The sequence below is a fragment of the Phalaenopsis equestris genome, unplaced genomic scaffold, assembly GCF_001263595.1.
Source record: "Phalaenopsis equestris unplaced genomic scaffold, ASM126359v1 Scaffold000522, whole genome shotgun sequence".
Classification (NCBI taxonomy): domain Eukaryota; kingdom Viridiplantae; phylum Streptophyta; class Magnoliopsida; order Asparagales; family Orchidaceae; genus Phalaenopsis; species Phalaenopsis equestris.
Window position 1 is genome coordinate 1,013,932 of NW_018164962.1, and position 16,680 is coordinate 1,030,611.

General features: G+C 32.6%; 1 protein-coding gene across 1 annotated transcript; it reads right to left on the reverse strand.

Moving 5' to 3' along the window:
• Positions 1 to 1,529: 1,529 nt before the first annotated feature.
• On the reverse strand, positions 1,530 to 14,045 carry LOC110028687 (tubulin beta chain-like). The gene is made up of 3 exons (XM_020730634.1): positions 13,459 to 14,045; positions 2,532 to 2,801; positions 1,530 to 2,394 (listed from the first exon to the last, which is right to left on the reverse strand). The coding sequence occupies exons 1-3, from the start codon at positions 13,850 to 13,852 to the stop codon at positions 1,727 to 1,729; spliced, it is 1,332 nt and encodes a 443-aa protein (XP_020586293.1). The 5' UTR covers positions 13,853 to 14,045; the 3' UTR covers positions 1,530 to 1,726.
• Positions 14,046 to 16,680: the final 2,635 nt, after the last annotated feature.

The window sequence follows — 16,680 nt, forward strand, 5'->3', positions numbered from 1 at the left end:
ATATATATATATATATATATATTTGTTACAAAATTTATTTTTTTTTATTTTTATTTTTTTTCAATCTATTTTTGTAGCCCATGCCATATAGTGGGATTAAGACTGTTGTTGTTGTATTTTTTCTATCTTATTTAACATATTTTTTGTTTTTAAATAGCCTAAATATAGTGGAGTTTATAGAACTTTGACTCGTGTTTTATTAAGCCAAATGCGAATCCATTATTCCAACTCGATCCAGCTAAACTTACTTAATGCCCATAAATGTTGAACACTTTTTTTTTATATTTATTTCAAATAAAAAGAATTTGAGAAGCTGGTGGTGCCACCTGAGCCTATGTGTGCTGGGGGACGATGATCTGTGCCATGCAATGCAACATGCAATGATCTGTGCCATGCAATGATGGCGACGCAGTGGTATAAAAATTTTGGTTTTTAATATGATAAAAAATAAATGTTGTGTAGGACAAGTGAGGACATAATTAAATCAACATTTCTCAAATTTTATATCATATATATTACACTCACGGAACCCTTGTCTTCTCCATTGTTCACTAAAAACGGACAGAACTTATGTTATTCTTCAATTTTTTTTAAATTTAATTTGTTTGGAATAAACTCATATTTAAAATTATTCGTGAAATCACTGTTCGTGTTTATTTCTTAACGAACAAGCTGAACAAGAGCTGAACACGAGCTGAACACGAACAATTCGCAAACCACGAGCCAGTTTGACATCCCTAATATTAAATATAAATAATATATTATATTAATTATATAACTTATATTATATAAATAGATAATATTTATATTAATATATTTCTAATATAGTATATTAATATATTATTATTATTAGTTTATTATATATTATAATTTATGAAATTTATTTTTAAAAAAATATCATAAACTAATTAGATATAATTATTTTAAATTATTTTAAATTTCAAACAATAATTATTCGAACACGAACAAATGCATCCTGTTTGGTTTGTTTGACTAACCGAACAAAAACAATTTGTTCACGTTCATCTCATTTACTATCAAACGAATCAAATACGAACTCACTGACGAACTGAATACGAACTGTTCACGAACAACGAGATTTTTTGACAGCCCTAATAATAGGAAGGCACAGGCTATGCATGTACATAACGACTTCATAACAGTTCATAACAAACAAGAAAAGACCCTTTAATCTCTATTTTCCAGTTCATGTTTGGCCACGCATGCAAGCTCCAACTGAATTCTAAATCCTTAATTTCATTTCAGATCATGCTCTGAAAAGACCCAATTTGTGGAAAAATTATTGCAACATGAGTCCTATACAGTTTTACATCAAGACTTCAATCAAGATCCCATCTTAATAAAAAATAATAATTTAATGCATGGATGGGACAAACCTTAGATATCATAAATGCTGCCGCCACAAAGATCAGCCTGTGTCTTGATTCATCTGCGCCCATACGTGTCGCCACCACAAAAACCAAGCCAAACTTTAGATATCAGAAAGCAATAAAAGGTGACGGATATACCATATAATACCCTGGCATGCTACGTTAGAAACTCCAGTCCACAGAATATATAGAAAACCATCACAACAATAAACAAACACGGATTTTAATGTCCTAACACTCCACAATACGATCTCACATCATCAGATGGAAAATAGAAGAGCTGATTTAAAAAAAAAATTCATTAGAATACAAAATGGTTATTTATTTTCTAAGGCTCAGTTTTCCACCTCCTCTTCCTCCTCCTCAAAGTCATCATCCGCAGTAGCGTCCTGGTATTGCTGATACTCCGCCACCAGATCATTCATGTTACTCTCCGCCTCGGTGAACTCCATCTCATCCATTCCCTCACCCGTGTACCAATGCAAGAAAGCCTTTCTCCTGAACATTGCTGTGAATTGCTCGCTCACCCTGCAGAACATCTCCTGAATGGAAGTTGAGTTGCCAATGAAGGTAGAGGCCAGCTTAAGCCCCTTGGGGGGGATGTCGCACACACTGGACTTCACATTATTGGGAATCCACTCAACGAAGTAGGAAGAGTTCTTATTCTGAACGTTAATCATCTGCTCGTCCACCTCTTTGGTGCTCATCTTTCCACGGAACATGGCTGAGGCAGTGAGGTAGCGGCCGTGACGAGGATCAGCCGCGCACATCATGTTCTTTGAGTCCCACATTTGCTGGGTCAGTTCTGGAACTGTGAGGGCGCGGTACTGCTGAGATCCCCTGGAAGTCAGGGGAGCGAAACCTACCATAAAGAAGTGGAGCCGTGGAAAGGGGATCAGATTGACAGCCAGCTTACGCAGGTCGGAGTTGAGCTGACCGGGGAAGCGGAGGCAGCATGTAACACCACTCATGGTAGCAGATATGAGGTGATTCAGATCACCAACTGGAATGGATAAAAAGATATGCCATAAGTTAGTTCAAAGAGGAGTAGGAAGAAAATTTGATTCACAGTTGCTTAGACAGAAATAAAAGCAAAAAACAATACTCGGGATGAAGAATGGAATTAAAACTTTAACTTACAGGTAGGAGTAGCAAGCTTGAGGGTGCGGAAACAAATATCATAGAGAGCCTCATTGTCAAGAACCATGCACTCGTCAGCATTCTCAACAAGTTGGTGAACAGAGAGAGTAGCATTGTATGGCTCCACAACAGTATCGGAGACCTTGGGTGATGGAAAAACGGAGAAAGTGAGCATCATGCGATCCGGGTACTCTTCTCTGATCTTGGAAATAAGAAGAGTACCCATGCCAGATCCTGTTCCTCCACCCAATGAATGGCATACTTGGAATCCTACATAAGAATTGGAATAAGTAAAACACGTTGCGTGTCTTTAATCATTTACCAAGATTCACATTGAACTGTACTGGTTAATAACCAACTAGCGTGAATCCACCGAAAGGTTCTAATAACTTGATGAATGGTTCCGAGACAAAAAAAGAAAAAACAGCCGGTAAGAATAAATAGATCATGCCCTTTTATAATTTTAACTAAATAAGACACATTTAAGGCTTTTTTTTTATCATTTTGTTTGAATTTTGATGTGATATTTATGTAATACTAAACTCAAATTTTTAATTCTCGAGGCTTTGAGAGCAAATTTTTAGGGTCAACAAATTATTTTTCTTTTTCAGAACATGTTCATTGGCACAATTATTATTGTTACATGTTAGGAAATTCATCACAAAATATATAATTTAGTGCTTTAAGGTTTTACGAAGATTATGCATGCAGAGAAACACACCACAAATGTAAGATTTTTTACATAGAAAATCCAATAAAGAAAAGAAGTATTAAATTTGGCCCGTTCGAAATAATTTCATTAGTATAAATTAAAGATTAAAAGTGATACTATACCTTATAATTGGAGGTGCTGATACAATGAGACACGACCATAGATAAAATCTCATGTGACGGTATTAAGAGTTTAAATAAGTCAATCATCATCGACTCTTCAGTTAATGAGCGTCAAAATACAATTGATAGACATCAAAACTCGAGACAAAAGGTACAATATTGGTTTTTTTTTTTATAGGAAGGGAGATTGTGCGACAGAGAAGAGACAAATGTTAGATGTTGATGATTGTGAACATCATATGTCGTTCATAGACAGTTAACATCAATGGTTGATAGTGAACGTCAAAAGCCAAGTGACAGAGAGTAGTAAATTTGGTCATTTTTCTGATAAAATAGAAGATTGATTATCCTAGAAGATAAGCATAAGAAGTCAATGGATAGTAAACTTCCCAATTTGATCACTAGTAGGTATTAGACAATAATCAATACGAAACATTAGAAGTCGGGTGACCAAAAGCATTTAGATGCATCCTTAGATAACCATTAAACATCGATGATTGATGAACATCAAACCTTGCTTGATGTCATATTTCAGATGATGGTTGATGAGGAACTTCGGAAGCCAACAAAGGGAGAATGTTTAACATGGCATTCTCTTTCTAAGAGGGGAGATTAAGTGATAAAGATAACATGCATTGGAACTTAGTGTTTAATGAAAGTTGGTTGTTGGCAAACAACAAACAACAAACAACAACAATAACTAGTAAGAATAAATAGGATCATGCCTTTTAGATAAATAAATCATGCCCTTTTATAATTTTGTCCTTTTTAGTTAAAAAAAATCCTTAAATGCCTTAAATGATAAATGATGCAGGCTGCTAAATACGACAACAACAACAACAACAACAACAACAAAGCCTTAAACCCACTACGTGGGGTCGGCCACAAGAATCCTTTTTCTCCATTTTGTCCTATTTAGTGTCATATTTTCATTTAGTTATAGTAAATTAAGATCATTTTTTATACAATAAGTCTAGGTTTTCCTAGGTCTACCTCTGTCTTTCTTAACACAAGTCGAATCTAAAACATTTACTCTCCTAATCGGATCAGCAGATGATCGACGTTTGATGTGACCAAACCATCTAAGGCGACATATGAAAAGAAAAAAAAAAATAGTTTACTTGCATACTACTCAATTCATATGAATTTACATTTAACACATAAACTTTATTTTCGCATATATATACCTCGGGTCGGGGGCGAACCTTCATATATATTTGTGTGTGTGTGTGAGTGCGCGCGCACTCGTGGTGGTTTCGGCGTAAGACCCTCGGGTCGGGGGGCAAATCTCCGCTCTGATGGGCGGTTTAAATTTGGACATGGTGGGACGTTCGGGACTGAAAGGGGGATCTGCCCCTAGGTCGGTCTTGCCCACTTTAAAAAAAAATATACATATGGATATACATATATCTATATACATACATATATATACATACATATCTATATACATACATATATATACATACATATCTATATACATACATATATATACATACATATCTATATACATACATATATATACATACATATCTATATACATACATATATATACATACATATCTATATACATACATATATATACATACATATCTATATACATACATATATATACATACATATCTATATACATACATATATATACATACATATCTATATACATACATATATATACATACATATCTATATACATACATATATATACATACATATCTATATACATACATATATATACATACATATCTATATACATACATATATATACATACATATCTATATACATACATATATATACATACATATCTATATACATACATATATATACATACATATCTATATACATTATACATACATATCTATAGATAATAATTAGTAGAAACGGTGACACTTGACACAGCTGAACTATGGGAAGTACAAAACATAAAAAGTGTGACTTTTCACGGAGTTACTGAGATAAAATCAGACAAAGTAACGCAAATTTAACTTACAATGTAAAAATTTTTGCACATTTACAAACAATACTTGAATTAAATTTCTTTATCTTGATGATTTAATGGCTATAGCAACAGTATATTTTTCACCATAAATCAAGTGCTCGAGGATAAGGCTTCAGTGCTTTTTTTAAAACGTTGAACAAAAACATTACAATGAAATGAAAAAACAACAGTTGATGTAAATTTCATAGAAACATTAAAAATAAAGTTAATAAAATGATGAAAAGCATAATATGATATTACCCAAGATGAAAATAATTAATTGAAACAATGACAATTGACAAATAGAAATGTGGGAAGTATAAAGCTTAAAAATTGTGGATTTTCACAGAGTTACCGAAATAAAATCAGACAAAGTAATTCAAATTTAACTTTAAATGTATACGTGTTAGCACATTTACGAGCAATACTTGAATTAAATATATTTATCTTGATGATTTAATGGCCATAGCATCAGTATATTTTTCACCATATATCAAGTGCTTAAGAATAAGACTTTTGAGTGTTTTTTGTTCTAAACGTTGAACAGAACAATTCAATGAAATGAAAAATCAACAGTTGATGTAAAAAAATGTCATAGAAACATTAAAAATAAATTTTATAAAATGATGAAAAAGCTTAATATAGTTGCATGGATCTGGCATTGGTAATGGCTAAACAAACACCTGGCAGTAAAAAAAAAGGTATAGAATGATTATTAAAGATATTATGGGGTATGCTTGGTTCAATGTTATTGAGATATCAGTATTATTAAGATGTCAAAGTTATTGAATATGATTGTTCTCTGTTAAATAATGTGTTCGATTCAATAATATTATAGCAAAGAAAACCAATGCTATCTATACTAAACCACAATAATGGGAATCTTCAAATGTCACCAAATTAAATGCCGGACCGATGAATGTGTTTGTTAGCTGTTAAACACTGTGTTTGGTTCAATATTATTATATTATGGGAAACCAATTCTATCTATATACTGAAACAATAATGGAAATCTTCGAATCTGTCAACACTATGAATAGTAGGGCATGATTTTCTTTTTTGAGAAGTAGCTTAAAGGTGTTTGAGAACAAAATAGCTGACATCTTGAAATAATGTCATTGCATGTCACAAAATCAAACAGCCTACAAGAAGATTTGAGCTCATACAATAAAGGCCACAATGTGCAAGATAGGGTATATAGAAAAATAATGTAAATTGAGTTTAAATTTAAAAAAAAAAGGTGGTAGGCTATAAAATACAGAGAATGAATGCAAAACCATACGCGTCAAGGGTAAAATCAACTGCAGTATAGTACTATAGAGCATATAAAAACAGAAAACATAAAAATTTAGTAGGCCTGATTATAATCTAAATTGCGAGAAGCAGCTAGAGCAATTCCCCAAGGCATGCTCCTGCAGTCAAATTTCAAACCATTAAATAAAATATCAAAGATCAGCCTCTCTAGTCAATCAATGTGTATACATATTAAATATAGATGTATACAAATTTGAGTCAATCTATAATTTTCCAAAAATACAAACGCTTAATTATCATATAACAAAGAAATTATGAATAGTAAAGCATTTCACCCACATCTCTCATGCATTGCACTGCAGAATGAAAAGGGAATGAATGCAAAACCATACGTGTCAAGGGTAAAATCAACTGCAGTATGGTACTATAGAGCATATAAAAACAGAAAACATAAAAATTTAGTAGGTCTGATTATAATCTAAATTGCGAGAAGCAGCTAGAGCAATTCCCCAAGGCATGCTCCTGCAGTCAAATTTCAAACCATTAAATAAAATATCAAAGATCAGCCTCTCTAGTCAATCAATGTGTATACGTATTAAATATAGATGTATACAAATTTGAGTCAATCTATAATTTTCCAAAAATACAAACGCTTAATTATCATATAACAAAGAAATTATGAATAGTAAAGCATATCACCCACATCTCTCATGCATTGCACTGCAGAATGAAAAGGGAATGAATGCAAAACCATACGTGTCAAGGGTAAAATCAACTGCAGTATGGTACTATAGAGCATATAAAAACAGAAAACATAAAAATTTAGTAGGTCTGATTATAATCTAAATTGCGAGAAGCAGCTAGAGCAATTCCCCAAGGCATGCTCCCGCAGTCAAATTTCAAACCATTAAATAAAATATCAAAGATCAGCCTCTCTAGTCAATCAATGTGTATACATATTAAATATAGATGTATACAAATTTGAGTCAATCTATAATTTTCCAAAAATACAAACGCTTAATTATCATATAACAAAGAAATTATGAATAGTAAAGCATATCACCCACATCTCTCATGCATTGCACTGCAGAACATGGCTAAAGCGCACTACCAAACTCTAATCGACATAAATGTGTCTACAAAATGAGAAAATATTGCATCAGGAGTTCGGACATAGCCATGCTTTCGAAATCCGCTAATATTTCGCCACATGTAAGTGGCAGCCCCATTAACTAAAAAAAACACAAAAAAGGTGTATATATTGGCGCATGACGCGGTCCGAACTAGACCAATGCTTCAAAAATAATAGGTAAAAAGTGGATTTGAAAGAAAAAAAGTTGAGATTATACCAGTCTATAACCAAAAAGATGCACAAGGCAATCACCCACAGCTTTGTAAGTATATTCAACAGAAGCTCGATGATTTGTTATTCAGTTCAATTTTTTTTGCATTATATGATTGTTGACCTCATTTTGAGATCATTATTCTTTTTCTTAAGATCCGAGGATCTAGCTCTAGGAGTTCCTATTGACTATCTTAGAAAACTAGTATTGGAATCCATCCCCTTGGAAATTTCAGCCACCCCCTATTTCTCTTGTGATGTTCCACATTGATGATCTCAAAAACATCGTCGTATGGTCAAGTGGTTAAGGACTATCATGTGAAGACTCAATGAGAAGTTCCCAATAGGATCTCAAGCCCTAGAAAAACCTCTTCAGGACTTTATCATCACACACACAACATAAAATACACAAAATTCACTAGGTTGCACAAGATCGAACTAAAACTGAACTTAAAGGATGGATGAAAATGTGAACTTTTTCGGACGACCTCCGACGACAAAATGTATTGTGCCAACGCGTCCGGGACATCAATTTTAGCCAAAAAAAACACTCATATTACTATAATTTTCGACACGAGCAAATTGTACGTAAATTGATGAATTCATTAAAATGACCTCCGACGACAAAACGGACCACGCCAACGCGTCCGGAACGTTAGAATTACCTAAAAATGACATCCATTTTGTTATGTTGTAACACACGAATAAAAGGTATGAATCAAATTTTATTTTTGTAATATTAAATATTTTATATTTATATTACTAATTATAATAATATTTATAATTCTAAACCCTATTTATCCCTTTACCCGCATATTTAGCCCCCCCCCATTTGATCCCACGGCTTGACCAGTCGCTTTCGAACCCCTCTCGTGCGAACACTAGATCTCGCGAGCGATCCACGAGGCGATCTCCCTCTTTGTCGACTTTTCTCCTTCCTCGTGTGGCTGCTCTACCTCTCGACGCTCCAACTCTTCTTCTCGAGCTTTTATTTTCTCCTTCTTTATGGTGACGATTCACTCCCGTTATTTTGACGTCTGCGGTGTTATGGGTGTTATGTGCGGAATAACATCGATAACAACAATAACATCGTAGAATAATACAAATAATACGATAATAATATCGTAATCATGGTGGTGTTATTCGGCAGTGTTATCGGTGTTATTCCACGGTATTTTAGAATAATACCATAATAATATCTTTAAAATATCAATAACATTGTGGAATAACACTAACAATACGAAAATAATACAGCGAAATAACATCTGCAACAACACCTGAGTAACATTCATGTTATTTGGGCATTATACAGGTGTTATTGTGGGTGTTTCTCAGATTTTATCGTTGTGTTATCGATATTACTCCATCGTTTGTGATATTATTGGTGTGATTCCACACCATTTTATATTCTACCAAGCCTATTTCAAGTTGAACATGAGCTGAACACGAACAAGAGTTGTTATTCGAGTCGAACACGAACACATTGTTCACAAGCCATTTCGAAAAAGAGACAAATTGGAATGATCCGAACACTAGTTGAGGCACAACTCGCTCAAGCTTGGCTCGTTTACAGCGCCCTACAACAATCGATCGAGCTTAGGTTCAAATTTTGCTAATAAAATATAATACAAACTTCTTTAAAAGAAAATAAACATTAATAATTTTACAGACATTTAAACATGTAACATATGTCACAATGCCCCTTGCACATAATGATTTAAAATTATATTTTACTTCCCCTTAGAACATAATCACAATAAGCTTTGCTAAGCCATTTCAATAAGTATCACAAATCATAAAAAAGAGCTATTAATAGATATCTTAAAGAAGAACTGTGATTTTGACAAGTCAAAGGGTGATACTTGAGTGACATCATGAGAGATGGGTTTGTTAATCATTTTTCTAAATCACGTATGAGATGGCAAGTTGGATTGAGAGGTAAGTATTGCTTCAAATTCCAAGTGATATTAGTTGTCATGATGTCTAGACTTCGCACAAAAACTCTAATTATTGTCCATGAGTTGAGAAGTTGTTGAGTCCATAAGTACTTTAATTGATGACTTCAAGAAGTGGTTCACAAAACTTAAATTCTTACCTCAACCACCAAAACATCTAAATGTTTTTAGAGAGAAGATAATAATAAAATGTTACATTGCATTGAGTATAAAAGTATGACATATGTGGATCTGAGAGTTCACAAACCTCCTATATTTAAGAATTAAAGGAAAAAAAATCTACATAAATATTAAAGTATTACTAAAGAGATTATTAGCCCTATTTACCAGTGAAGGATGATAAGAATGAGGGACACTCAATGGAGGATTTGACGACAACACATGGAAAGTTAGAAAAATCATACTATAGAGGACAGAGAAAATTGAGAAATAGTCTATAATAGTCAATAAGTTGTAAGGAGATTCAAAGGTCAGTGCTTTAGTTCCTTAGTGCTCCTTTGAAGCCAACTTAGCGATGTGGGAAGAGAAGCATTATAAAGGGCATAAAAAAACAAAGAAAATTTTGAATTTAGAGATAGTCTTCATACAAATTAAGAGCTCTCTTATAGCTTCAAAGGGACTAAAAGATGCAACTAAAAACTGTTCAAAATGATCCAACATTAGGAAAAAACTTTCCCATTTTGTTAAATTGGCACTTCTAAGGAAACTTAAGAAAAATTCATATAAATTCTTTTATATTTTGGGAATAGACATGCATGTTGTACTAATGTACGAACACTCGATCGTTAAGAGGGCAAGTTATTAGGATGATCTCACTATAAAAAGGAGTATGATGTTTTCTATCAAAACTGATTAGATTAAAATGAGACAAACTTCCATAATGAAATCGTTGATTGTTGGTTTGGTAAATCCTTAAGAATAGTTTACAAAGATAAAATATTTAAAAGAAAGGATTTGGCACTAAATCAACAAAATGAATTAATCAAGAAGGGTGATCATTTAGGTGAACTCAATTAAAGATTCAGCCCTAGAGCTAACATCATGAACTCACAAACAAAGGTAAGTTATTTGAATGAGCTCGTTGAAAAGAAGTTTGCTAATGAGGGATAATGTTAGCGCTTGGGATGAGCAGATGAAGTTTCCAAGAAGAGGTGGCCTCTTAAGATAGTGGTCCAGGCATTTCGCTGATTGGATGCTTACAGGAACATTATGGAAGGTATTAAGAAGGTTTAGGACTATAATAAACTCATATAAGCGATGGTCCACTAAGATCTTATGTTATTATGGAGGACTTGAGGTCTAGTTTGGAGATTAAATATACCAATAAGAATGTTTATATATGCCTTTGGGTTAATAAATCTAAATCTTGAATTTATGCTAAGAAAATGTGGGGTTAGAATAAATATTGGGTTATTTAGTTCAAAGATTATCTTTGTGCCAAAGGTAAGGATAATCTCCAATATTATTAGGGGAGATGGAGCTACAAATAAAACTAAGATAACTGAGAGAAAGGGAAATGGGGGTCTCTTTAATTAAGCATAAGTACATATAATTCAAGTTATTATTATCTAAATCATAATAGATTTCTAATGCTTTAAAAAAATAGTTTAAACATGACTAAGTATGGTAATTACTATAATATACGCATAAAACCTAAAAAAGAACAAATACAACCCTATATCCCAAAATAGCATCATAATAATATGAAAACACCAATAGAATATCACCACAAAACCATAACAATATCACCACAATATCACTCTAATAACACTATAATACAACCACAATAACACTTCAATAGACCAAAATAATACCAATAACACGATAACACCACAATAAATTTCAAATATTAATAAAACACAAAATAATTCTCACATCAATACAATCACAATACCACTCGAATAACACTAACTATTACAATATCACCATAACAATAAAACAATATTACAACAAAATCATCACAATATCTCAACAATAACACCACCTAAATACCACAAAGCCAACACAATATGAACAAAAAACAACCTTAATCTCACATCAATACAACCAAAACATCACTGCAACAACATATTAATACAACCACAAATTTATTATAATATAACCACAATATCATCACAAAACCACTAAAATATGAACAAAATACAACATCAATCGCAGCTCAATATAACCACAATATCACACCAATAACACCAGAGAATACTACAAGACTACTAAAATAATAGGACAATGCCACTATAAATAATTACAATACCTCCACAAACCACCTTAATAACTACACTAAATCATTAATACCTCCGCAATCCCACAACAAAAGAACTATAATCAAAATAAAATACAACATCAATCTCACATCAATACAATCACAATATCAGTCTAATAACACTAAAAATTACTACAATACCGCCAGAATAATAAGACAATACTATCAAAATAAGATCACAATATCATCTCAAAATTACCAAAAATCACCTTAATACCACCACTAAATCATTAATACATCCACAATCCCACCACAAAAGAACTATAATCTAAATAAAATACAACATCAATCTCACCTCAATACAATCACAATATCAGTCTAATAACACTACAAATTACTACAATAAATCCAAAATAATGAGAGAATACTATCAAAATAAAATCACAATATCATCTCAAAATTACCACAATGCCAAAAAAATTACAATAATAGTAAATACAACAAAAAAAACATCACCGCCAGAATAAATTTACAATAACACCACAAAATCATTACAAAAATACCATAAAAGTAATATAATATCATTGATTCAGATTAAAAACAAAATCAAGCAAAGATAAATTAACGTTAATATTTCAAACGCAATAGATTTACAATAACACCACCAAAACAATTAAAAAAACACAAAAAAGGAACATACTATCATTGATTTGGAGAACAAAGGCAATCAAGCAAACATAAATTAATGTCAATACTTCAAACGCACCTAAACTCACCTCTATTTCAAAATTCTCATCATTCTTTTCAGATTTCATCATCAATATTTTTCACTTAACATGTTCACAAATAACATCAAAAAACTTATATGATGAGAGAGTAACAGCAAATGTTTATCGTCCGGTGACTGACAATGCGAGGGAATTCAAACGAGTCAAACCCCAGCACCCAAAATAGCAGGTAAAAATCACTTTGTGAAACCCTATCCGATGGCGATAGAAGAAAATAGGAACAGAAGAGGCACGCATGGTTTTGATTTCGAAGCATTAGGCTGGTTCGGGTTGGGTCATGCACCAATATAGACATTTTTTTCGTTCTTTTTAATTCAATGGGTCCGCCACTTACATGTGGCAAAATAACATTGAAGTCCGGACGTATAGCTGCGCCTGGACTCTTGATTCAAAATTTTCTCCTACAAAATAGGCTAATACAGAACAATCTTTATTTTTAAAAAAAAACCCCTAAAAAGCACACATGGACCAGAAGTAAACTATGATGATTCAAACCGGTATTAATTATCACGCCAATACTTCGAAGAAAGATGCAACAAAAGTCTAACGCAAACGGAAATTTAACTTGGTGGATCTCATACCTTGCAGGCAGTCGCAGTTCTCTGCTTCCTTCCTCACCACATCCAGAACAGAATCAATGAGCTCTGCCCCCTCTGTGTAGTGTCCCTTAGCCCAGTTGTTCCCCGCCCCAGATTGCCCAAAGACGAAGTTATCTGGGCGAAAGATCTGCCCAAAAGGCCCGGATCTGACCGAATCCATTGTCCCAGGCTCCAGATCCATAAGAACAGCTCGCGGGACGTACCTCCCCCCGCTTGCCTCATTGTAGTAGACATTGATCCGCTCCAGTTGCACGTCGGAATCGCCACTGTACTTGCCAGTGTGATCAATCCCGTGCTCGTCACAGATCACCTCCCAGAACTTGGCGCCGATCTGGTTGCCACATTGTCCGCCCTGGATGTGAAGAATTTCTCTCATCTTCGCCTTCAAAGATCCGCAGGCTGGTTGGGAATAGGGCTACGTTTTGACGCTCGAGAGACGAAGAAGGCAGGTGACAAAGAAGGAAAAAAGGGTTGATAATGGAGAAATGGTAGATTGCTACCGATTTGAGATGCCTTATCGCGAGAAAGTTAAGTTTGGTACCCAGTCCATATGGTTACCGCTCCGAAGACAGTAAAACTGCCTTCTGTTTTATACTGGCTGCTGTAGCTGTTTGCATTCCCCTTCTCACCGGGTGGTAGGAGAAACTGCGCTGCCAGAGCAAATCTGCCGTCCATTTCCGAGAAATTCAAAATTTACGGTAGATTCGTTGGAATCATACGCAGAGCGCGTTCATTTAAAATTTGGCGCATTTTATACATAAAACGAAATTTTTATATATTTATATATTTAATATCTAAAATTCATATTTATATATTTCACATTCAAATTTAAATGGTACATAAAAATTTTCGCTATTATTATTTTCTTAAATAAATTATATATTTTTCATATATAAATCTAAAACATCAAAGTATATATGTTAAAGTATAAATATTAAATGTATAGAAAAGATAAACACTATGTAGTATATATGTAATTTACTTTAAAATCTTAGTGCATTTACATATATATCACATGATTTTTCACATTTATTTATAGTAATTAAATTTCTCATATCACATCAAAAATAATATTGTTATTAACTTTTAAAAAATGATTTATATTTTAATTTGGAATAAAATATGTTTTATTTTGGCAATGGATGATAATTTTTTAAAAAAAATTAAAACATTTAAATGTAGGTTTTAGATTTTATAAGGGAAATTTGCATACATAACACCCAATTCTTGCATTTTTACATATCTAACAACTAAATTTTGTTCTTTTACATTTATACCATTCTAATTTTTTTTACTTTGAAAAAGTGAAATACACATTTTCATTCATAGATAAGGTGGCATAAATGTAAACATTAAGTTTTGATGATAGATAAGTAAATACATTTGAATTGAGTGATTTGTATGTAATTCTTACTTTTTTTAAATAAATATATTTATTTTGTAAAAATAAAAATAAAATATGTAATAAATATACTAAAATGTATATTTAAAAAAAATATTGTACATAATCTCGATCATGTCATTCCATATTTCCTATTGTGCTATTTCCTATTTCTCATAAGTTGATCATAATCCCATTACTTAGGAAAGTAAATATCTTCTAAAATTTTAAGGACTTTAAATGTACACGAAAGATTACAATAAATCGAGCTTAGGTCCAAATTTTGCTAACCTAATATGATACAAGCTTCTTTAAGAGAAAATGAACATTAATGATTTTACAAACATTTAAGCATAAGACATGTATCTCAATGCCCCTTGCACATAATGCTTTAAAATTATTTTTTTACTTACCCTTAGTTAGAACATAATCACAACAAGTTTTACTAAGTCATTTTAATAAAAATCACAACTCATAAAAAAGAGCTATTGGTATATATCTTAAGGAAGAACTGTGATTTTGACACAAATCAAAGCGTGACACGTAAGCGACATCGTGAGAGATGGGTTTATTAATCTTTTTTTCTAAATCACGTGTGAGATGGCAAGTTTGATTAAGGGGTTGTCAAGTGTTGCTTCATATTCCAAGTGATTCTAGTTGCCATGTTGTCTAAACTTCGCACAAACGCTCTAATTATTATCCATGAGTTGAGAAGTTTTTGAGTCCATAGGAACTTTGATCGGTGACTTCAATAAGCGGTTCACACAACTTAAATATGTATCTCAACCACCAAAACATGTAGATGTTTCTAGAGAGAATATAATAATAAAATGTTACATTGCATTGAGTATAAATGTATGACATATGTGGATCTCAGGGTTCCTAAACCTCCTATACTTACACAATAAAGGAAAAAAATCTATATAAATATTAGAGTATTACCAAAGGGATTATTAGCCCTATTTACTAATGAGGGATGATAAGAAAGAGAGACATTCAACGGAGGATTTGATGACATGACATGAAAAATTAGGAAAGTCACACTTTAAAGGACAAAAAAATTTGAGATAGTTGGAAGGACATTCAAAGGTTACTGCTTCAGTTCCTTAGTGCTCCTTCAAAGCCAAGTTAGCAATGTGGGAAAAGAAGCATTATAACGGTGGAAAAAACTAAGGAATTTTGAATTTATAGATAGTCTTCTTACAAATTAAGGGCTCTCTTATAACTTAAGAGGGCTTAAAATATGCAACTTGAAATGTTCAAAATAAACCAGCATTAGGAAAAATCTTTCCCACTTTGTTAAATTGGCACTTCTGAGGAATCTTAGGAAAAATTCATGCAAATTCTTTCTTATTTTTGGAGTAGACATGCATGTTGCACTAATGTAAGAACACTTGGTGCACTCACATATGGTAAGTATCGAGCAATAATGCTTTCAAGAGTTCATTAATATCTTTGGATTCTAAGATATTTCTTATGATAAGTAACAAATTATTGAGTAAAAGAGTAGTTGGGTGGGATGAGTTATAAGAGAAATATAACTTTCTAAAAATTCATGATGTGGGTCTAAGCCAATTGGATGAATTTAATAAGAAGTTAAGTTTTTGGGATGTCGTTAAGAAGGCAAGTTATTAAGATGATCTCACTATGAAAAGGAATGTGATGTTTTCTATCAAAACTGATTAGAACAAAATAAGACAAACTTCCTTGATGAAATCGTCGATTGATGGTTTGTTAAATCCTCAAGCACAATTTACAAATATAAATTATTTTAAAGAAAGGATTTGGCACTAAGTCAACCAAATGAATTAATCAAGAAGAGC